The sequence below is a fragment of the Ascaphus truei genome, chromosome 5, assembly GCF_040206685.1.
Source record: "Ascaphus truei isolate aAscTru1 chromosome 5, aAscTru1.hap1, whole genome shotgun sequence".
Classification (NCBI taxonomy): Eukaryota; Metazoa; Chordata; class Amphibia; order Anura; family Ascaphidae; genus Ascaphus; species Ascaphus truei.
This window is the reverse complement of record NC_134487.1, coordinates 152761428-152786436: the sequence shown is the minus strand read 5'-3', so window position 1 is coordinate 152786436 and position 25009 is coordinate 152761428. Positions and strand designations below refer to the sequence as shown.

The 25009-nt window shown below is 40.6% G+C and overlaps 1 protein-coding gene across 7 annotated transcripts in view; it reads right to left on the bottom strand.

The window, feature by feature from the left end:
- Positions 1-25009, bottom strand: part of NR3C1 (nuclear receptor subfamily 3 group C member 1) — a 224674-nt gene that overhangs the window by 18268 nt on the left and 181397 nt on the right. For all 7 annotated transcript variants that reach the window (XM_075601049.1, XM_075601052.1, XM_075601050.1 and 4 more), the window contains exons 5-6: positions 15935-16213; positions 14328-14472 (exon numbers count right to left, since the gene is read on the bottom strand). In XM_075601049.1, coding sequence (XP_075457164.1) covers positions 14328-14472; positions 15935-16213 — 424 coding nt within the window. The remainder of the gene's footprint in view (positions 1-14327; positions 14473-15934; positions 16214-25009) is intronic.

Below are 25009 nucleotides of genomic sequence, written 5' to 3'. Positions count from 1 at the left end.
GTCACACTATGATTTGGTCAGGAGTTTTCTTAAACTGCATGTCTGAAACATATTAAAGTCTTCTCTGGCACCAGACAAGGATGCCCAATGTCCCCCTTACTTTTTAATCTTGCCATAGAGCCTCTAGCCCACTTTCTGCGACAGCTAACAGAATTTGAGGGAACAAAGATGGGAAAAAATAATTTAATATTAGCAATGATCGCGGACGACATTGTTCTATTTCTATCTAACCCCAGTAGATCATTAGAGAAAATTCTCGAGACTATCTCAAGGTTCGGTTCCTTTGCTGGATTTAAAATAAATGTATCCAAAACTGAGATCATGTATATAAACAAGCCAGATGGAACCATAAAAAACAATAAACTAACGATAAAAGTAACAAAGACCCCGATTAAATACCTAAGAATATACCTAGAAGCAGATATCACCAAAATATACGAAAATAACATCAAGCCAATAGTAAAAAAAATCCTGGAAGAGATGAGATCCTGGATGACATTCCCACTGTCATTCTTTGGCAGAGCATGTGTCATAAAAATGATATCCTTTGCAAGGCTACTGTATTCCCCTCCAAACACTCCCACTGCTAATCAAACATAGCGATGTTAACAAACTAAATAAGGGGATGAGTAAATTCCTTTGGCAAGGAAAAAAAAACGAGAATAGCACTTATAAAACTACATATGGCCAAGAAAAGGGGAGGAATTAACATACCAAATATACGAGACTATAACCTAGCCTGCATGCTAAGGCATGTGGGGGATTGGATCCAAGGGAAAGATTATTACTCCTCCCCAGAATTAGAAAAACATTTTGCGGGTGAGTTCTCACTGGCAGAACTATTACACACAAGCTGGAATAAAATGCCCCAAGAGATCAAATCCAACGTATTGATTAGGGATACAGTAGTTACATGGCGAATAATTAGGAAAAAGTTTAAAATTGTCTTACACAATTTCCAGATTCCTACCTATACAGGGAAATCAGATGTTCCCCCCGGAAAAGAACATAGCCATTTTAATAGCTGGGGAAAACAAGGGATAAGAAACCTAGCAGACATTATAAATAAGGAGAAGAATGAGTTTATGTCATATAGGGAGCTAATATCAACATATAATATAGCGGAAAACCAGGTATTTCAATACATCCAACTACTCAACTATGGGAGAAAACTCCAAGACTACAAAAAACACATATTAGAAAACAACGCAATAGACACGTACTTCAGTCAGGACACAGATATATATAAACTTATTAGAGACCAAGACATGGAGAAAAATAACAAAAAAAATCTAGAAGAATGGCACAAGACTTCCAAGAAATTCAAATGATGGAAGATTTAACGATTGGGTATGTCAGAACTTGTAAAATAATTACATCAGAAAACTGGAGAGAAATGCAATTTAAGATAATGCATAAGGCATATATACCCGTCACCAGACAAATTACCAATATAGAAGCACACACAACGAAATGCCCCAAATGCAACCTCCCTAAAGCTAACCTCAAACACTGTCTCTGGACATGTGTAAAAATTAACGAGTTCTGGACACAGGTCCTACAATATATTAAAGAAGTTACGAAAATTAGCTGGGTAAGACACCCCCTCCCCATGATATTTGCCAATACTGAACCTTGGACAATTAAGATCAACCAAAATAGGGGGGCCATTCTCCCAACAGAGATGATTCTCCTGATAGCCAGAAAAGCCATTATGATCAAATGGCTAGATTCACAAGCACCAAACATAGAACTTATAAAATCCCTCTTGGTCAAACTGATCACGATAGACAGAATATCTACCGAACAAGTAGGAGATAATCAGTATGCCAAATTTGATCGAAAATAGGGGATGATTATAAACTTTTCCCCAGCTAGAACAGAATAAATTCAGATGACACCCAAGATAGGATGGTAAACTAAACTGGACAGAAAACCGGATAAAGGAAATACAGGCATACCCCACATTAACGTACGCAATGGGACCGGAGCATGTATGTAAAGCGAAAATGTACTTAAAGTGAAGCACTACCTTTTCCCCACTTTTGATGCACGTACTGTACGGCAATTGTCATATACGTGCATAACTGATGTAAATAAGGCATTTGTAACAGGCTCTATAGTCTCCCCGCTTGCGCACAGCTTCGGTACAGGTAGGGAGCCGGTATTGCTGTTCAGGACGTGCTGACAGGCGCATGCGCGAGCTGCTGTTTGCCTATTGGGCGGTATGTCCTTACTCGCGAGTGTACTTAAAGTGAGTGTCCTTAAACCGGGGTATGCCTGTATAAAATGAGGAGAACGTCCTGCATCACAACATAACATAACAACATGACAGAACAGAGTAAAAACAAAAAGCCTAGTCTAAACAAATATGATAACTAAAAGAAAGAACAGGAGTCACAAGCAAGCTATGATACAAGGTTTTTAGTTAAATGGTTGAGATGATATTAGATCAAGACCAGTTTTAAGTTCGAAAAAAAAAAAAAAAAATGGGTATAACAAATATGTATTGAAATATGTAACATTATACGATAACCTATATACATGTAAATACAATATGCTACAATGTAATATTTTGAAATGTATCTGTAAACACCCTAATAAAAAGATACTTTAAAAAAAAAAAAAAAATCTTCTCCACAAAAAAAGTGTTAATTAAAAAATAAAGTAATTGGCTTTAGATTTTTTTAAATAAAAAAGTTATTTGTTTCAACAAGTGGAATATTTTTTAGGCGTTGCAATGTACTTATATCGTTATATTCAACAATGGTAACAATCAAATAAATATTTATTTTATTCTATTCTTTGCTTGTCCTCATTCATTATCATGGATTGTCCATCAACATCCTATGGCTGACACTTATGGAGGTCATTGGAAACCACACACTACTGTACTTCCAGAACGGATTCCTTTGGATAACCGAGGGCTGTCTGTATTTTGTGTATACACATACACACCCCTTGACAGCCTGTGCATAAGGCCTCCACTTGCAGTGTTCTTTCTTATGTAGAGTACTGCTAGATACTGGATACACATATTACAGCTTCCCAATTGAACACCAAAGGTGTCCCTAATAATGTTTTGGTGATTCTGCACATTAAATAGTTGTCACAACAGATGTACATAGTTGAAAGTGAATGGTTACAACTATTGTCCAGGATATCAGATACTTTAATTAGCTTAGCAACTAGTTGTCCTAGGCTTAAGAAGTAACATTACTTTTTTGAGAAGAGGAAATAGCACAAGTTGATGTAAAAATGGCAATTCTGTAGTGAAAGGACATTGGAGATGTTAGCAAATGTGTTTATGCACTGGATTTTGATGCAAAAGAACCAGGATCAACAGTCTGTGATATTTTGGATGCACTATATTCACTGTTACCAGAGCAGATCCATTATAAATAACTAGACGGGGGATGCAAACATAAGTTTACTATATTCTCCAACTTGAAAATGCCTACATGCCTTGTGGAATATTTCTATGGTACTGCTCTATTACGCATATAATGATCTAAATCAAATAATGATGCGTTGTTACGTTCTGGTGAGACTATGTGAAAAAAGATCCTTAAATCACACCACATTCCATGCTCATTACTAGCAACGGACAGATTTTGCTTGTTGTCAAGTGAAATAGTATGTACCAACCCGATTTAGAGAATACATGGAGAAATAGCCACTACTGTGGCCGTCCCAACTGCTCAAATGGTATTTTATACCGGTATTCATTTATTTTAATTCACTGGCACAAGGACTATCCTTTTAATAGGCAGCAAGTAGACTGGCATATGAGTTGAACTGTCCTGGAAGATGGTCAGTCTATTACGGATATCTAGACACACAGCAACACAGGCGTGTAAAGCGAACAATATCCCATTGTGTAAACAGCATGACTATTTCACCAACACGCCAATTACAATGGAGGATTTATCTATCTACAGTACAGGCATACCTCGCTTTAAGTACACTCACTTTAAGTACACTCGCGAGTAAGTACATATCGCCCAATAGGCAAACGGCAGCTCACGCATGCGCCTGTCAGCACGTCCTGAGCAGCAATACCGGCTCCCTACCTGTACCGAAGCTGTGCGCAAGCGGGGAGACTATAGAGCCTGTTATACATGCGTTATTTACATCAGTTATGCACGTATATAACGATTGCAGTACAGTACATGCATCGGTAGAAAAAAGGGTGTCCTCGGGCGCGTCACTCTGTTTGCGGCTCCACGACGTAGGTACGTGCAAAGTAGTGGAGAAAAAGGGGGGGGGGGCACAGTAAGAAACAGCACCAACTTATGCACACTTCTTCATTAGGATAGGGAGAGGGGGAGGGAGGGGGGGAGGAGAAGACAAGGGAAGAGAAATGTTGAAGCAAACTTTTTAGGTGGAGACACACTCACATCAAATCTCTAGTATCTTGATCTGATGTCTCCTCCTCTAAATAAGATTAGGTGGGTTATAGGTGGGGAAATGCCCTCTGGTATCTTCCGTGATCTTAAAATTCTCATCCAGGAAGCACAGTGACGTCACAATTCTCGCGGGATTCTGTGACGTCACTGTGCTTCCTGGATGAGAATTTTAAGATCACGGAAGATACCAGAGGGCATTTCCCCACCTACAACCCACCTAATCTTATTTAGAGGAGGAGACATCAGATCAAGATACTAGAGATTTGATGTGAGTGTGTCTCCACCTAAAAAGTTTGCTTCAACATTTCTCTTCCCTTGTCTTCTCCTCCCCCCCTCCCTCCCCCTCTCCCTATCCTAATGAAGAAGTGTGCATAAGTTGGTGCTGTTTCTTACTGTGGCCCCCCCCCCCCCCCTTTCTCCACTACTTTGCACGTACCTACGTCGTGGAGCCGCAAACAGAGTGACGCGCCCGAGGACACCCTTTTTTCTACCCATATTCATACAGAGGTTGGTGAATCACCTCTGAAAGACTCAGGCAGCGGAACCACTCTGTGGAAAGGACTGAAGCCACACATCAAATAGTAGGCTTAATTTTCTGGCGCGAACTTTCTCTCTTTTCCCACAGTACATGCATCGATAAGTGGGAAAAGGTAGTGCTTCACTTTAAGTACATTTTCGCTTTACATACATGCTCCGGTCCCATTGCGTACGTTAATGTGGGGTATGCCTGTACTTCACTGTACACAGCTAAGGCCAATGTAATTTCTGGCCTTAATAGAAATTACATAGATTTCTACACTTTCTTCAATTATGATTTCTGTAGAGACGTACTAAGCGGGTTAAAATCTTGTGTGAATGGAGACTTGAAGAATATAAAGAGCCTTGTGTGGGATCAGGGGAAGGTGTTAAAAGGTTTCAACATCTAAATGTCAATTTTCTGTGACTCACTCAGCAGTGATAAAAATTGTGAGGCAATAAGCAGGTAAACAAGGCTCTTCAAACAAAGCTATGAGGACAAGTTTCAAGGTCAAAAATACTGTACATACATATATATAATTTACAATTTACAGCACAGAGTAATGGTTATGCAATACAGGCATAGGAAAAGCAGTCATAAAAAGGTTTAAAGAAAGGAAAGTCTGCTTTTGCACTTCTGGAGAATGCTAAACTGCTCACACGTGACAAGATATAAACTATTGCATTTAAAGTGAGATGGCATGCTACTGTATATCCTGTGTGCCACAATTTCCCCATTGTCAAGTGATGTGTAAGTACTAATGTTATGGAGCCTATTCAGCTGTTAGTTTTTGTTTCTATATACCTATACTATACACATTTTTAGGATAGCTCTTGAGTATGTTTTGAGTGCCATTTAGAAAGAGGTGAGAGATTCCTAAAACTTAATCTTGGCAACTCATAAGGGCAGTCCCACATGCAGTGTAAACCCCTTGTGTTGCAGGCCTTCCAACAAGAAACATTTTTTTAAACTCTTCAATTACTGATTTACCAAATATAGTTTTTGCCATTATTTGGAGTCCGGAAGGAATTAATGTTTCCCCTTATGGGATATCATTGAATGATATTTCACTGGGGTTTTTGGTTTCCCCTGGATCAATATAATGTAAATACAAATATAGGATGAGTATCTGTTGTCTGAATGTAGGATAGGTTGAACTTTTTTCAACTTCGTCTATTGTGTAACTATGGAATAAGTAATTGTTGCAGGTATTACAGAGATGTGAAAATGCACAGGTAATGAGAGCCATGTAGTGTCCAAGACTCCATGGCTGTTCTTGCTTAGGTTTGAAACACATTTGGGACTTTTGCTAGTAAAGAAAAAGGTGTAATTCCCCTCCTCATTCCCAATTTTACATGGCTAGGAAGCAGGGGGTCCCTGGAGCTAAACCGTGTATTAATGTCAGCTTCAGTGACCCCCTGGTTTCCGAGATACATACCTGGAATAGGGCCTTCAGTTGTTCCTTGAATTTAAATCCCTCACTTGACACGGTCCAATAGAAACCAACAATGTCCAACCCCCTACTTCCCAGCCATTAAAAAAAAAAAAAAAATAAGGGGGGGGGGGGGGGGGGGGGGGTTCGAGACGGAACTGCTCTCTTACTCAGTGTAATATTTAAGTAGATATATATTGGCAGAACCTGCCCCGGGTGCAAAAACACCTAGTTACTCCTCTGCAGATATACTGTATGTATGATAGATATATCTGCAGTATGTGTGTGTGCTTTTAATTACTTTCACTATACAGTATATTGTTTTGGAAAAATGACTAGTTCCTCGATTCCAGTATGGGTCGATGTATTTAGCAAATTGCCTTGTATTGAACTATTTTTTTTTAATACTATTCTCATCACACTCAATCCACAGCTGAAATTAGCAGGTTGATGTTTTTTCCTCCTGTCTCCGGCGCTGGGGCCAGCACTCCAGAAAGCAAAAAATGCTTTGTTAACGTCTCTGCAGACGTCTGCAGCAAGTTACCACCAACTGTGGGGGGCCGCTGTTCTACAGACCCTCCCCACAAATGACAGGGGATAATACATCCTGTAAAAGGAGGGGAGGGAATCCAAAGCCAAATTCTGTGGAAATACAATGCAACACATTACATGAGCAGATAGGGTGAAGTAAGTATAGCAGAATATATTATTATTATTTCTCCCAAGTCACTCCTGTAGTGAAGAAAGCTGAAAGGCCTACATAATGAGACCTTAAAACACTGTTTTAAGCCAAGTTCACCTACTTTAAAAAGCGGCATGCTAATCCTCCTTTCCAGCGGCGTAGCTAGACATGTGCGGGCCCCAAGGCAAAAAAACAAAACATTTCAGGGCCCCTCATGTCGCTCTTTGCTCTCTTTCACCATTTGCCCTCTCTCCCTCTCTCCCTCTGCGTTCTCCCTCTCTCTCTCTTCGCGTTCTCTCTCTCTCTCTCTCTTCGCGTTCTCTCTCTCTCTCTCTTCGCGTTCTCTCTCTCTCTCTCTTCGCGTTCTCTCTCTCTCTCTCTTCGCGTTCTCTCTCTCTCTTCGCGTTCTCTCTCTCTCTTCGCGTTCTCTCTCTCTCTCTTCGCGTTCTCTCTCTCTCTCTTCGCGTTCTCTCTCTCTGTTTGCTCTACGGAGGCTCTGCAGAGGAAGGAATTTCCTCTGTCCTTCCTACTGCACCTCAGGGCCCCGCCCACCTGCAGAGGAAGGGATTTCCCTCTGTGCTTCCTTCCTCCATCTCAAGTCCTGCAATGTGACGCCCACAGGGGCTGGGGGGGGGAGCAGGCTCCCAAAAAGTGCGGGCCCCCGGGCAATAGCTACGCCCCTGCTCCTTTCTATACTTAACATTATTTTTGTACCATAGTGATGTTCAGTGAATGTCACAAGAGCGGTCATGCCAATTGATGACGTTTACTGTACACCATACCTTATTAGCTCAAGCCTAGGGTTCATTGAGCTGCAGTTCATTGAGGCTTCCTCTTCCAGTACCAATGTCATGGGGGCGGGTCAAGTTCATGTACTGTAATAACTACACCAAAGATCACATGATCCTTGGGCCAGCATACCAATGACATTTCAGGCACTGAACATTTTTAAATGATCACAGATAGAGCCGAGTAATTAGTAGGGAGGATAGGATATAGGGAGCTATAATTACATATTTAAAGACCTAGGAACTTTTCCCTAACACGTGATTTAATGAAACACGGACACGTATGTAGACGTTAATGGTGGATAAGGACCCACTGGCTCACCTAGCTTTTCCATATGACTTTAATCATGTAGATCCTACATGATCGAGCTTAAAGCACTCTTCAGGAGCGTGTGCCTCTAGCTTGTGTAGTTTTCTTTTTAGCCATGGTGGTGTATGCTGAGATACAACGTGCAATCATTTCACTAGATTATTCATTCCATCAATGCAAAAGCATAGATATTATTTTCACGCTGTATTTATGCTAAAAGAAATTACTGTCTTGACCTTGCTATATTGACCTTAGTCATGTTACTGTATATTGATACTGTATGTCAGGCATGCTCTGTGTGCAGAAATAGTTTTCCATTATTAGACAACTCCATAGTGGCACCTGCAACATTCAGTATGCCTGAGCTTTCAGGAATAATACAGTAACTATCAGCTGTAGTACATATACAGTTTGTATTTATTTACAGAATACTTACTCAGAAGTCCCTCTCATACCGTTTGTGATGGTTAGGAGAATTTAACATTGTAAAACAATTAAATAAAAATATTGTAATTGGAGGCCAATTGAATTACTGTACAACTCTACATAGGGCAATATTTACTAAGCAGTCATCTGTAATAAGGCACTTTCTGGTGCTGGAAGACTTGTATGGGCTGGAAGGTATCCTATGCAATGCAGCAAAATATTTTGACAAGGAAAAGGCACACCTCTGCTGTTTAGTCTGCGCACACTCACTTGGCTCCCAACAGTTACATGCAACATTACCTACCTCTGTGATAATGAACCTGCAATGTATCTCAACTTTGTTCTTTCTTGTGGCCTCATGGAAATGTCTCTCTCTCTCTATCCACTACAAACGCCTACCTCCTGGCCCACACCCAACATCACCATACATTACTCAAAAGCCTTGCACTATCTACTGAATGTTGGTGGAGAACTCTGAAAACCAGCACACCAACACATCGCTCAATCTAATGGCAAACACCACAAATCTACAACTTGCAAACAACTACTCAAACGATTACTCTCTTTAGCAGGTGATATTGAACTTAACCCAGGCCCTCCCATTTCAACCCTGTCCCATACTCCAGAGAATACCCCCAATTTCCAAAAAGGTCTATCTGTCGCTCATATAAATATCTGGAGCCTGCTGCCCAAACTGGATGAACTAAGGGCATGGTGCCTTATGCATAAACCCAAAGCCATCGTTCTCACAGAAACATAGCAAACCCCTAAAACCCTCGATGCAGATATCGCCATTCAGGAATACTCCATTTGTAGGAAATATAGGTCAAAGAGAGGTGGTTTGTTATTTTACATTGCAGACACATTACAATTTACACTGTTAAATTGCCCCCCAAGTCCACCCCCTTTTGAAATCCTAGTTGGCAAAATCTGTCTCCCCTTTTCTAAGCCCGTTTTGGTTGCTGGCATCTACCGCCCCCTACAGCCCCTGACTGATATCACCCAGTTTCTTGGCTCCATTTCCTCTCTGAATGAAAAGAGTGAGCCGCTAGTTCTTGGGGATTTCAACTACAATTGGTTGGACCTTAAAAAACACAAAATCCAGATACAACTCAAGTCATTTAACCTAAAGCAACTCATTTCCCAACCCACACGGATAAACCTGAAATCTCACAACCACTCCTTGTTAGACTGGATTCTCTCCTCAAATTTCATCAGAATCAAACTATCTGGCATCCTTCCTGACATTTTCGGTGACCATGCAATAATGTATTGTGTAAGGAAAATTAAACCACCCCAATCAAGCCCTAAAGTTATCCTCACTAGAACATTTAGAAACTTTAACCCACAACAGTTTCTGGCTGACCTTACCAACTGCCCTTGGTACAGAATCGACTTCATTCCCGACCCTGATTCTGTGCTCGACTATTTCCAATCAGAGTTCTTAACACTCTGTGATACCCATGCTCCACTACGCAGAATAAGAGTACCGGGGGGGGGGCGCACCTTCCGTGGGTTACAACTGACCTTATAGCTCTCTGGCATTTCAGGGATGCCTTGTGGAAAAGCCACAAAGTAACTGGCACTACCAAGGATCTCAATCACTACAGATGCCTGAGGAATATGTGCACAAGGTAAACAAGACATGCAAAAGCACAATATTACTCTGACAATCTTCACCAGAATACATCAAACCCAGCTAACTTCTGGAAGGTTTTCGACAATATATTCCAGCCTCCTAACCATCAACAACCAAGTAATATCACTAAGGAGGATATTACTCTGACAAACCCCACCGACATTGCAAATGCATTCAGTGATTACTTTGTGGGGTGTGCTACTAACTTATTAGCGGAACGCAACACAAACCACAAACATGAACCTCATTCTGAGAGTACCCCTATAGCCCCACTCTCTCCCAACACTGCTCACAAATTTCAATTTGTCCCAGTATCCGAAGAGGAGATTGCTCAAGCGCTCCTCAAATTAAAACTAAGCAGCCAATGTGGACCTGACTTACTACAATCTAAGTGCCTAAGACTTGGTGTCCCAGCCATTGCCAAACCAATTGCTTCCATAATCAACTCTATCTGTCTGCAGGCCATATCCCTAAAACCTGGAAAACTGCCGGAGTTGTCCCAATCTTCAAAAGTGGGGACAAAAACACTGTCTCAAACTACAGGCCAATCTCTCTTCTCCCAATACTATCCAAAGTCGTGGAAAAATGTGTCCACTCCCAATTAAGCGATTACTATATCAAGATAAATTTCCCTAGCCTATTCCAATCTGGCTTTTGCCTTAAACACTCCATGGTAGCTACCCTGCTAAAAGTTTGCAATTAAATACAGTGTGGAATGGAACTCGGACAATGCACTGGTGCAATATTCCTAGATTTTGCAAAGGTTTTTGATACTGTTGATCATGTTATCTTGCTTAAACTCCAGTGCTCTGGAATAGGGAAGCATGCTTTAAACTGGTTAAATTCCTACCTATCAGGTAGATCCCAACATGTGTCTCTCGGGCTCTAACTCCAACCCCTTGGATATCACCTGTGGTGTCCCGCAAGGCTCTGTTCTGGGGCCCCTACTCTTCCCCGTGTTCACCAATGATCTTCCTACAGCTTGTAAGGGAGCTTCAATACACATCTATGCAGATGACACAATCTTATATGCACACAGCCCTAGCCTCTCCGACCTTGAACACATACTTCAATCTGACTTTTTGAAACTTGAAAATTGGATTTCTCAAAACAAACTGTTTTTAAACACTGACAAGACTGTAACAATGGTATTTGGGACCACGGCTACATTTTTAAAGCTTCCAATGACTGAGCTCCAGATCAGAACCAATGCTAAAATCACCCTAACTCCTGTCACTAGTTTTAAATACTTGGGCATATGGTTTGATTCCCATTTAACATTTGGGATGCACATTGATACCATGACATCCAAAACCTATGCCAAACTAGGTGTACTTTACATGAACAAATCCTCCCTAAGTCTGCTGGTTAGAAAGTGTATCGCACAGCAGACGCCAATGCCAATTATCGACTATGGGGACATAGTATATGGATCAGCACCCCAAACCCACCTTAGCAAACTTGATAGCCTCTACAATTCAATACAGTATGTCGTTTTGTTTTCCAATGCAACTACAACACACATCACTGTTAAATGCTCAAAGAACTAGATTGGTGATCGCTTCAGTCTAGGTGCAAAGTTCATCTTTCGTGTCTTGCCTTCAAATACTTTCTGGGCAAGCTACCCGTCTACCTGAACAAGCTCCTCATCCCTACCAGATGCAGCACTTATCTGAGATCTGAGTCCAAAAGACTGTTCATAGTCCCACGGTTCAGCAAAGTATCCGGCTACTCCTCCTTCTCTTACCGTGCCCCCAAAACTGGAACAATGTACCTGAGACTCTCACAGCCACCACCAGTCTAAGTTCTTTCAAAACTAAAGCGGTCTCACATTTTAATCTGGTCTGTAACTGTTACATACGCCTATAATATATATTATCTCTAACTGTGCACGCTATGTCTTGTATATAATGTATACCCTGTTCACTTATCCAACTATGTATTTGTAACCATGTATTATTTGTCATGTTAACTCTATGCCCAGGACATACTTAAAAACGAGAGGTAACTCAATGTATTACTTCCTGGTAAAACATTTCATAAATAAATATGGCAGAAGACTACTTACAAAATATGGATGTCTAATCTCTGCTGCCAGAGTGGCCAGCACAGGGGTTAATAAGCTTTCTATTTAAACATTTACATATTAGTAGTTTTTATTTTGGGGACATGCTGATGTACAATTATATTTTACAGGGTGTTTAAAACAGCTGTCACTAATGCAGCCCTGACAACGGAAATGCTTTAGTACTCTTAAGATATTATCCACTAACTAGCTCCTAGCAAAATCAGCATGCATTTTATACGTAGTGGTGTTTATTCTTGTACTGTTGACTACTAGGCTTTCAGTTTGAAAATAAAATACACCTAATCACTGGTGAGTTATTTCACTTGATTGGTGCTCCAATATATCTTGTAAAATGATTTAAAAGAGCATTTTTATGAGCGGTTTCGTGTTACAATGAGACGTCACTAACGTATACTGTTAGAAAATAATGTGTGGGTTGTCCAAGATCTTCACATTCAGCCTCTGTTACAAAGAAAAGTGGCGATGTGTATCAGTGCAATGGAAACATAAGTTGAGTGTTTTGCACGTTGCGTCCTGTAGAATAGTAATTGTTTAGGAAATATGGTAACAGATATTTGAGGGGGGGGGGGGGAAGGGAAGGTAATTTCGTAGGAGACTGAAGGGAACCTCAAGTGAAGTGAGTTTTACTTATAAAATATGCTGAACCACCCAAATACCAACTGTGGAATGTAACATAATTTGAAACAATTTTGCAAACGTGCAAAATACTTTTTGTACTCACTGTTTTATATGCAGAAATATAACAGTAGATTATAATTTATATCAGACATCTCTAAGCAGGGCCGCAGACAGCTTTCCAGGGGCCCAGGACCAACGTTTCCACCAGGCCCCCCACCTCCACGTGTCGGCGGCCTTCCGAGAAATACCTCCTACCCCTGTTTTCTCTAACACCCCCCCCTTCTCCCACACCTCAATCTCACCCCCCTCTTACACTACCCAGTCACCCTTTCCTCCCCCCTTTCCATGTATTTTTCTCCCCTCCCCGCACTCAACCTCCCTCCCCAATATACGCGCACAACAGTGACACACACAGAAAGTGACATACACAAACTCACACACAGTGACACACAAACTCACACACAGTGGCACACAAAGACACAGGGACAGTGACACAGAGTGATACACAATAAGCCCCCATCCCCAGACACACACAAAAATAAGCCCTCTCCCCTTTGGGGTGGGTAAGGTGCCTGGGAGGGTGGTATAAGCGGGGCCTGGGACATGTGGACTTACCTCGAGCCCATGGATGGGCCTGCTGGAGCAGCATGGTCGGTGAACAGGAGAGCCCAGCAGGCCCGCGAACGCCTGGGGTGGGACAGAGGGGGGGTGCCGAGGAAAGTGGAGGGCCCTCCAGTCCTGCAGGAGTGAAGGGAGGGGGGCTGTACTGAGGGAAGGGCGGGGCGGTGCTAAGGGGAGGGCCCTGCAGTTCTGCAGGAGAAGGGAGGGGCGCAGTAGCCAGGAAAGGGGAGGGCGCGGTAGCCAGGAAAGGGGAGTGCCCGGTTTGCCTGCAAAGAGGAAACAGTAGTGTTGCCGACAGGGAAGCCGGGCCCTTTGATTGGGCGGGCCCGGGACAGTAATACTGGTGTCCTCCCTTTGTCAACAGCTCTGTCTCTAAGGAGTTAAATATGAAATCCACCAGTTTCTTGGGTCTGGTTTTGCTACATTGTTTAAAAACGGTCATTCCGTTACAGAATTTGCTTATGCAATGTGCAGGATATAATTTGTAACACTGCCTCAAACAAGTCGTTACTGATGCAGGGGAATTACTGCTTGTAGAACAAAACATTTTAGGGTCAAATTCAAACCTTCTGAAGAGCACTGCAATACAAAATATGTTCTCTAACATATGCTACAGTATTTACAGTTTTAAATTCCCATTAGGTTGAGTTCCGAAGAACATGTCTCAAAATGATCACTTTCTAACTTACTCTACGAGTGTACCTACTGCATAACCACCCCAGTGAAACAGTCCCAGAAAAGAGCAGAGCAAGGCCACAAACATAAAAGACGGACATTTGATAAATGTATCACTTACTCATTTATGATCAGATCTGGGGCAAAATACAGCATGTTTCCATTGGCTTGTTTGTAAGACCTCCAACCAAGTGCAAAAACCATCAGAAACATCCATGAGTACTGCAGAAGGGTCATTTGGTCATCCAGGTGCAAGTTTCTGAAACCTAAACATATCGCAGCATTATAGACAACTGGTTGCGTAGAGAGCCTGTCTTTCCCACTTTAGAAAATGGAAGGACTAAGATTGACATGTACTGTACAAGAGAAAATATCCTTCCATTAATTTCTATTCCCCGTGTTGCCTGTCGAAAAGTAATTTCCACTAAAATGCGATTCTTACACCGTAAGCGTATGTGTTTATCACATATATATCCTTTATTTGAATTCATTTAAGTAGACTAGCAGGTCTGCAGAATTCATAAAGAAGGGCTCCTAGTGTCAAGTACTTGGTTCTTTAAGACGTTGGTTATATACGAGTCCGATAAATACAGACTTCTCAACAGTTTAAAATAAATGAATGCTTCACATATATGGATGCAGTCGCATGAGAAAAATTACATTTGACTGGTTTACAGTTACATGAGCTAATAAGCCAAACATTTTGATATTGACCAAATACAATGATAGATATACAATATGTTAAATATTTCCTTTTTGCTTAAACCATTTAGTCACTTACAATGTGGTGGATACGTTATACTAGAATTTTGTAACGGAAAATTCATTTCTGAATACATTGCTTGTATCTTACTTTTTTTTTTTTAAAGTTAAACTTATCAGTTATTTGAAAAAGGTACAGTACTAAAGTGCAGTATGGTTCAGCTGAAAGTATAGCTAAAAATCTACCCAAGTAAATTGTGACAATTCAATTTCTTTGCATTAGTTCAAAGTTTTAGTAGCCCCGTATTAGTCCGAGAGAACTGTAGCTTCATTGTAGGTTGTGAAACCTTTTAATGGACCAACACGAGAGTTCTCCATAGATAAAATTAGAGTGTACAGATTTTTGAACCCCACAGGTTTCGTCTTTATTTATTAAGTACGTTAATGTCGACCCTTAAAAGGTATCACAACTTTTAAAAAAAAAAAGCAATATTTTTTTAGTATTGAAATGTTTCGTTTGTTAAAATCAGCTAGAGACCTTGTGACCATTTCATGTTTCTTAGCTGTAAATATGTTGACTTGTCACTCTTCTAAACAGGTACATGGCCAACCACTTCCCTTGATCATCTGTTATTTTATGTCATTTAAATGCAACTATTAATGTAGCTTTACATGTATAAACACAGGTTGGCATCTTTGCTAGACACTGGCACAATAAGCATGCAAGACCGTGAATAGAATTTAACACCTAGGGATTACCACGTTGGGCTCGGTGTATGCCAACTATGGAATGCTTCGAACGTATGAAAGTGGTTTAAACCAGTACAGCTGTATTAACCAAATCACTGCCGGAGGGACCAGGAATGAAGAGTGAACAGCAAGCAGTATGCTTTCTGACCTCAGCAGCTGCAAAGTGATTACAAATGTCAACATTGTGTAGCCATATTTTGAGGAATAAAAGAAGACATCATTCTGCTGATTGTAGCACAAAATGTAAATTAGATCAAGCATGAAAATTGACATTACCTGGTATTGACTTTGCCCATTTGACAGCAGCTACCACTTGTCGCCCCCCTAGCATGTTGAGAGAAGACATGATCCGCCAGGTTGAATCAGGTAATGTACTGTCATATCCAGAGTACAGCACATCAGGCTCAATAACCTCCAGTAATGAGATTAGGGTAGGTGTGAGTTGTGGCACAGCTGCAGGGACCATAGACTTGTTTAGAGGACTTTCAGGAGCATCTCGTACTGCTGTTGCATTAGACTGCTGAATTCCTTTTATCTTTTTCTTTGTTTTTCGTGCTGAGAAATAAAACATATATTAGCAAATATATATATTTTTCCACAGAAGATTTTTTATTTATTTTTTTGCATTGAAGAGGCAGGACAATTGACAATAAAATCGCAATGCACACAAAAATGTATTTGTTGGAGAGGTGGAAATTAATTTTGTTGCCATTTATCAAACATTTGTTCTATATCCCAAAACTGGGAAACCCAAATTCAGGACAATGTATACAATTATACTGTCACTCAATGTAAGCTCTTTTAATCTTCATTACCTTTCTTTGCATGCGGCTGTGTGCACTTGCAGTGCTACGCAAAAATAAACAACAAAAATGTCTGTGACCTAATTCCATTCAATCCTGGGATGGTCACAATCAACAAATAAGGTTTAATTCCCTTAAGGTTGGAGGAGAGGAGATTTCACCAGCAACAAAGGAAAGGGTTCTTTACAGTAAGGGCAGTTGAAATGTGGAATTCATTGCCCTTTGAGACCATGATGACAGATACAATAGATTTGTTCCAAAAAAAAAGTTGGACATCTTTATAGTAAGGAAAGGTATACAGGGATATACCAAATAAGTATACAGGCATACCCCGGTTTAAGGACACTCACTTTAAGTACACTCGCAAGTAAGGACATATCGCCCAATAGGCAAACTGCAGCTCGCGCATGTGCCTGTCAGCACGTCCTGAACAGCAATACCGGCTCCTTACCTGTACTGAATCTGTGCGCAAGCGGAGAGACTATAGAGCCTGTTACAAATGCATTATTTACATCAGTTATGCACGTATATGACGATTGCAGTACAGTATATGCATCGATAAGTGGGAAAAAGGTAGTGCTTCACTTGAAGTACATTTTCGCTTTACATACATGCTCCAGTCCCATTGCGTATGTTAATGCGGGGTATGCCTGTACATGGGAAGGATGTTGATCCAGGGATTAATCCGATTGCCAATTCTTGGAGTCAAGAAGGAATTTATTTTTCCCCTTATGAGATATCATTGGATGATATGACGCTGGGGTTTTTTGCTTGCCTACCTCTGGATCAATATACTGCAAGTATAGATATAGGATAAAGTATCTGGTGTCTAAATTTAGCATAGTTTGAACTTGCTGGCCGTATGTCTTTTTTCAACCTCATCTACTATGTAACTATGTAATTCCTTCATTAAACTAGCAGGGATCTTCTGCGTGGATCTATATCCTTAGAATTATCGCTGCATCAAGCAACTCAGATGTCATAAATGGAGAGACAATCACAAGCTCATACAAGGCTTGATCCGCGTCTTGTTTTATTGTTTTATAGCAAACACAAATATAAATTGTACTTATGTTTTTTTTCAAATGGAGTATTATAGAAATTATTGAGATATACAACCTCTCAGATGTTTGTAATCTCATATCTAGAAGAAAAGATCTTTAGCTGCATTGGCTGTTCTGACTTTATTCCCTGGGGCACAGAGCAAAATGTGTCCACCTTTCTTTTGAATGCAACAATTTACTTTAAGCATCAGACCTTAAAAACATATGGAAATATTTCCGTCATCTTTAAACATGTGAAAAGCAAAATGGCTAATAAAAATAAAATCTACTGCGTAGGCTCCAAACTACTATTGCAAATGTCACCACGGCAACTTCCAATAAGAAACTGTATTGAAAGAGCGTCCCATCTTTAAAGCTTTGTTTATTAAAGTTATGCTTTATAAATAGCAGAGAAAAGACTGATGCGCTACATACAAAATCTTTAATAAAAGAATAGAGGTGCCCAGGAGTATCTGCTTTTATCTACAATATGATATGAAACGGACGTAGCACCCATTGGAATGACCCATGTAACACAAGATTGTAAAGTGTTGTAAAGCAGAAAAAAGTTGGGTACACATCTCTAATAAGCTTTTAAAAAAACAAAATGTGATATTGTGTTTTCAGGTTTGAATCTGAAGAGGGATGTAACTCTTTCAGTGCTAATGGGGCCTGTCAAGTATTGCGCTGCAATGCATTGCTGGCCCTTTATCAAATCTCATACTATGAAACAACTACTGTCACATTGTAGAGATTATGTTGTGTGGTTGTGATTTGACAGGTACTGTATATGACTGGGATGGAAAACTAAAGACAGGTTTTTCTAGAAAAGTATCTTAATGGTTAAAATAAACTAGAAGCTGGATTTGGAAAAGGTGCCTGGACATGGACTCATTGGCAATAAATGCACTGTGTGGGAATAGATTTTTATAATCAAAGTTGGATTATTACTTTTGAAAAAATGAGTGCATGAGTATTGTTGTGCTTTCTCTCTACAGTTTCAGTTCTTTTATTTTTTGCCGTCCTTTTAAAGTCGATAACTACAACCTTCAATAACCAAACATACTGCTCCAAGCATTTGAAGGGACAACCTAAATCCAGCATCCATATTGACAAACCAGTAACTTTTTCCAACGTACTTAGAAGAATTCTTTAGGCTATTCTGCTTCCTCTTCTTTAGATCAATAGCACATTCTTGCGTTAAAGCAGAAAACTCAGCTGCACAAGTTTTGTCAACTCCCATTGTTTGACTTGGGCTCCATCCATAGTGCAGGAGAAGGCGCGAACGATGACAAACACTAGTGCATGTGTATAGCGCGCGTGCACAAGGGCGAAGGGTGCTTCTCGCGACAACGTTGCTTGAATTTGCCGCACAACGCCCGGGTCACGTGAGCGGTTAGCCCAATGAGGGCGAACCAGCTCCGTAAGTTCACGGCCGCCCGCCCCCCCCCCCCCCGACACTGTCGCCTCTGCCTGCAGAACAGAAATCTCTCCTGCTGCAGACGAGCGTGATGCCGCACGAACTATGGACGAAGCCTTAGGCCTCGGCCAAGCTCCCCGCTGGCGTGCTGAGGTGCGCTGAGGCTCAGGGAAAGCGGGTGCTTTCCCTGGCCTTAGACAGCGCGCCGCCAGGGGGCGTCCCAGTGACATCACGGAGCTGGTACACCCTCATTGGGCAAACCGCTGACGTGACCGGCCCTGCGCTCCGGCAAGCGCGTGATTAAAAAAATTACCAAAGACCTACGCTTCCGCGCGCTTGCGGAAGCGTAGACGAGCCCCTACTAAAGCCGCTCTAATTGCGGCTGTAGGGGCTCAGTGCCTCCGCCAGCAAGCAGCAACCCTGGACGAGGCCTTAATCATAAATTTGTGAATCCCCATTCTGGTAATATTTGACGCCTCATCCCGGTGATTTCCAGGAAAAGGAGAAAAAATGACAGCTGGCAGCATCTTTCTGGCTGGCCCATCAGTTTTGGTGATGACAAACGCCTACTTAGCATACTTTGGAAGAATTTGCATTGCATTTTAAATATTAGGAAAATAGGAGCATACTGTACATTTATATTCAAACACTGTCATTATAGCAACACTATAAATGTCATTTTTTAAATTGAGCAGTAATTTGGTATTTCATTTCACTGTCTAACGGTTAACCAGTTTTATAGTAATTAACTTCACTATTGATAAACTGATGGGATTCAGCATTAATTAAAACCATGTAAATCGGACTTTGGGGGAGGAAGAGAAGGTGGTGAAACATTGTATTATACCTTTCAGCTAAACAACTAAAATAGAAAATAAAAAGTTCAGGGTTTGTTGAATCTCTTCCATGCACTTTTTTATTTAGGTGACCACAGATTGATGCACCGTTTTCTCAAACGTCACCTTATACTCTGAGTTTCTGTTCTTGATCTCACGTTCATCATGTCTATTTTTGGTATGTAATTGTGAGTAATTAACTGTTGATTCTGCTTATTACATTGCCTGCTGTTGCATTCCAGTACATACTTAAAAACGACATGTTAGATAGGCAAACCCCTTCCTTAATTATTAGCCAAGTGAATCTTTTTAAGAGTATTTAAGTCAGTCTATATTGGCTGTGTAACATCTGAAGTGTCACATGTAAAGTGTCTGTGGAGTGAATATTGAAGTTCAAGAACTGGACTCTGCACTTCAACAACAACCCTGCAACTGTGAACTTGACTTTCTAAATGCTGTGACAAATTGTACACATCTATAGACTCAATTTCTAAACTGCTGCTTAATCTTCAATGCAACACTGCCCCCACAGGCCTGATTTATACACCTCTTTCAACTCTGTCTCATCGTATCCTCTTGGGAACTCTCTCCTCCTACCTCCTTGCATATCATTATGCCCTCTCAATTTGCTGTTTTCTCACTCCTTTGTAAACTTTTCTGTTCTCTTCACCTTCCACACTCCCCTCCTATCCACATTTCTTCATCTCTCCTCCCCTCCACCTATGCATGTACCCATATACTGCACCACTATTTAAACACCCCTCTCACAACAACGTCTACACCCCACAATAAAAAGCAACCCAAAAATACTCTATTCACCCCCTCTCTCTCCTCCTTGCTGCTGGGGATCTCTCCTAATCTTGGACCCATCTATATACAAACCTGCTCTCACTCGCACCTCCCTGCCACCTCTTTCCCTGCTAATAATTTAATACTGACCAACCTTAAAACTCATCACAGAAGAAGCATCCCAATAGCCTGCCCTCATTGCTACTGTCCCACCAACAGTCACCCCTACAAACAATTGTAGCCAAGCACTGCCATCTACTGCACTTATTCCCTCAGCTGCTGTCTCTGCCAGTCTCCCAACATAGCACTTAGATTGTAAACTCTCCGGGGCAGGGATTTCCTTTTCTATTGTCTGAATTTTACTGCACTTATTGTATTATAATTCACTGTACTGTATGGTCTTTGTGAAGCGCCGAGTACACTGTTGGCGCTATATAAATATATATATACATATATGTAAATTGTACATATCAATGTATTCATATATGTAAAAAAAAAAGTAATTAACTGACTGTGTTGCTCCCCCCTAAATATTTAGTGTTAAGGTTTATTAATTTCTGTTAAGATTTCTGTAATCTTCAAAAGGTAGGTACAGTTTTTTTTTCCAACCAAGACCAATTTCGGTTACCAAAAATATTATCAAAATATACCATGAGGTTCATACCAGTAAGAATTGAATGCTGCAGTAACTTCATCATTAGGACCGACATATACAGTACATAGTTCTTACTATATTCACACTATGAATAATGAAGGCACCCCAGAAAAGTACTTCATAGCAATGTTACTCAAAATTGCACAGTGAAGCATTTACCAATTAAAGTTTTGATAACTTAAAAAAAAAAGGAAAATTAATAATAGTTGTTCACATTTTAACACTTGCATGAAAAATCGGGGGAAATAGCACCACATGTTATTATGTGTCTTTGTTGGAGAAATAACACTGTTTAGCTTTATCCTACAGCTGTAAAGTACAACAACAATGCACAATCCTCATGTTTGTGCGGCAACGGATTGTGGGGCAGTGTGTAGCCCAAGGTTGCTCGACATTGCCCCTGCACTACAATCTTTAATTAAATCCTCCAAGGTCCAGCAGTCCGAAGAAGTGTTCCTCAGCCCTACAGTTATAATGTATAAATAATTTAAGAGAAAGCAATACTTCATGACTGTTTTGTCAGAAATTGTTTTTTTACGGTTCGATACCCCCATGTAACTATTTATGTTTTGGCATTTTATCTTACAAAGGGAAAAAAATATTCAGACGCACTGCTCGGCATAGAGAAGTGTCTCTCAGCAGGAGTTCCTAGGAACCCTGGACATCCTTAAAGGGTTCCTGCAATTTTCATACGAAAATTGTACCAAATACAGAAGAATTTACAATGCATTTGATCTCAGACTCTGTATTAGAGAGGGTTGGGGTTCCTTACAATGCATCTGATCTCAGGCTCGCTATTAGAGAGGGTTGGGGTTCCTTACAATGCATCTGATCTCAGGCTCGCTCTTAGAGAGGGTTGGGGTTCCTTACAATGCATCTGATCTCAGGCTCGCTATTAGAGAGGGTTGGGGTTGCTCAGAATTTCACAATATAATTATAGGGTTCCTTAACCAAAAAAAGGTTGAAAGAGCTTGGCATAGATGCTTTCACAGTAGTAAATCATACCGTTATAACACATTTAAAGCTGTAATAATTTATGTAACATTTCTTTAGGCCAAACTGCCTCCTGAAAAAAAAAATGAACATTGCTGTAGATGTGATCTACAGTTACTAACCTCCTACCTGCTAAAGCAACTAGGAATGTAATTTTAATACACACACCATATTTCCTATTAGTTAATAACATTTCCAGATGGTCATTTGCACACTGCAACAACTGAAACTCTGAAATGCTGAATGCAGTTGTAGATGTGAAATAGTGAACACCAGGCTCTTACATTACAGGCCTATGTTTCACTCGACTGGTAGCCTCAGAATTCAAGTTTGGATCTCAGTATAGCACACGAACATAAGTAGCATTCCCCAGTTCCCTGTTGCATGGTGTGGTAGCAAGGATGCAAATGGAAGAGAATAGTTGGTGCATTCAGGTGAGTGGTGACTAAGTATGCACCAAGATCTTACTGCACACACAGCAGCTGAAATTGTTGGCCCCAGTGGAATGTGGCAGCCCGCTTGGGAGTGTGGCAGCCAGACAAAAATTGCATGATGCCTCCAATATAAATAACAGGTCTGGAACTTTGATAAATCATGTCATTCACTATAGTAACACGGACAGTGAGCTCATGGACAACTATAGAGTGACTAAGTGCAGCAAAAGCGCTCGTGCTTACCGAATATTCATTTGTATTTATTGGGGGCCCCATTGAGCAGGGTTGCCCATCATTGCCAAGAGGAAACCCCCTTTCCAGCAGAAAATCAAATTGAGTACTGGTAATAAAAGGGAATAAAGGTTAGGCATTGTATGTTCCCTTTATATACTGGTTTGCCATAAATAACACTGCCACTGGCCATTTTTTGCTGCCCCAAAAGTGACCGGAAATTGAATACTCATATCTGCCAAATTGGGGGTCTCTTAAAAAGTAACTTCAAAATCGGATTTTAATGCCCAATGTCCAAAGAAATATTGACCTAAATTACCCCTTTCAGTCATTAATGTTCCATGCATTTTCATGAAAACAATGAGTCTTCAAAAATACTCTATTATTTTTTGTTGCTATATTTTGTAAAATTGGTGGTAAGAAGCTTTAAGTAAAAGCAGGGCAACGTACTTTCTCATTAAAGTGTCCATGTAAAATAAAGTGCTAAATACGATTAGCTACTGTAAGCTACTAACAAGTACAGTATGTACTGGTTCCACTTGAATAGTACCAACTTTTACCCAGAAAATAAAAGGGATACATAGAATTTTATATTGTCCAAAACAAATGACCGATTAATTAGTATTTTGAAAATGTCGTATGGGTTTTAATTGCACCAGTAGTGTGCACAATTGTGTGTTTATGTGTGTATGTCTGTGTGTATATATATATACATTTTTTTTTACATATTTGTAATTTTATGGTTTAATAATATGGCTATTTTTGATCTCCCCTATTAAGCATTATGTTGAGTCTACATATTTATACAGGTTCCCCAAAGGCATATTAAGGGCAATCTCACAGAAGCAATTGACATTTCTTGTCCTCTAGTGATGAAATATTGGGGGTTACAAAATAAACATCTATAGCCACTAGCGATTGTAGATTAAATGTCCAATTAAATGCTAGCTAATAACACGTTATATTTAAAAGCATTGTCAGGAAATAACGTAATATAAAAATTTTCAAACGTTCAGCGTTTGTATTCACATGCATAGTTTATTATTATTGATGATTATTATATATATATATATATATATATATATATATATATATATACAGTGTTCGACAAACCTATACATTTGCAAGCCCCGGGCGAGTGGATTTAACATCGTGGCGAGCTCCTATTGCCCAAGCAGCACACATGTGGTACTAGGTGGCGAGTAGATTTTTTTGTTCGGCGAGTAGATTTTTTGGTGATTTGTCGACCACTGTGTGTGTGTATGTATATATATATATATATATATATATATACACACATACATATATATATATATATATATATGAAAACGAAAAAAGAGAGCGCCCGATCCTAGTGCAATATGTAAATAATATCATTTAATATACGAAAAAGAGTCCAACAATTTAAAACATGAATAAAAGAGCATTTTATGAGTAATACTCATGCACCAAACACAGGAATCTCATATATATATATATATATATATATATATATATATATATATACATATATATATATATACACATATATATATATATATATACACATATACACACACACACACACAGGTAAACCCCGTTATAACGCGGTTTTCACGTGGCTCCCGTTTTTTTTTTTTTGCACACTGTACACACTGCTCACTGCACACACTCCCAGCACACACTCTGCACTGCACGCACACACTCCCACTGCACACTGCACACACCAGACACTCCCAGCACTCACTCCACACACACTCACTGCACACAGCTCTCACAATACACTCACATGTCAGCAGCCCCCCCCTCACATGTCAGAAGCCCCCCCTCACATGTCAGAAGCCCCCCCCTCACATGTCAGCAGCCCACCCCCCCCTCACATGTCAGCAGCCCACCCCCCCCTCACATGTCAGCAGCCCACCCCCCCCTCACATGTCAGCAGCCCACCCCCCCTCACATGTCAGCAGGCAACCCCCCCTCACATGTCAGCAGCCCACCCCCTCACATGTCAGCAGCCCACCCCCCCCTCACATGTCAGAAAGACATGTCAGCAGCCCACCCCCCTCACATGTCAGCAGCCCACCCCCCCTCACATGTCACATAAAAATCAAAGCGCAGCAGCAGGATCGGACTCCTGACAAAGCTGCCACGCCAGCGAAACGCGTAGA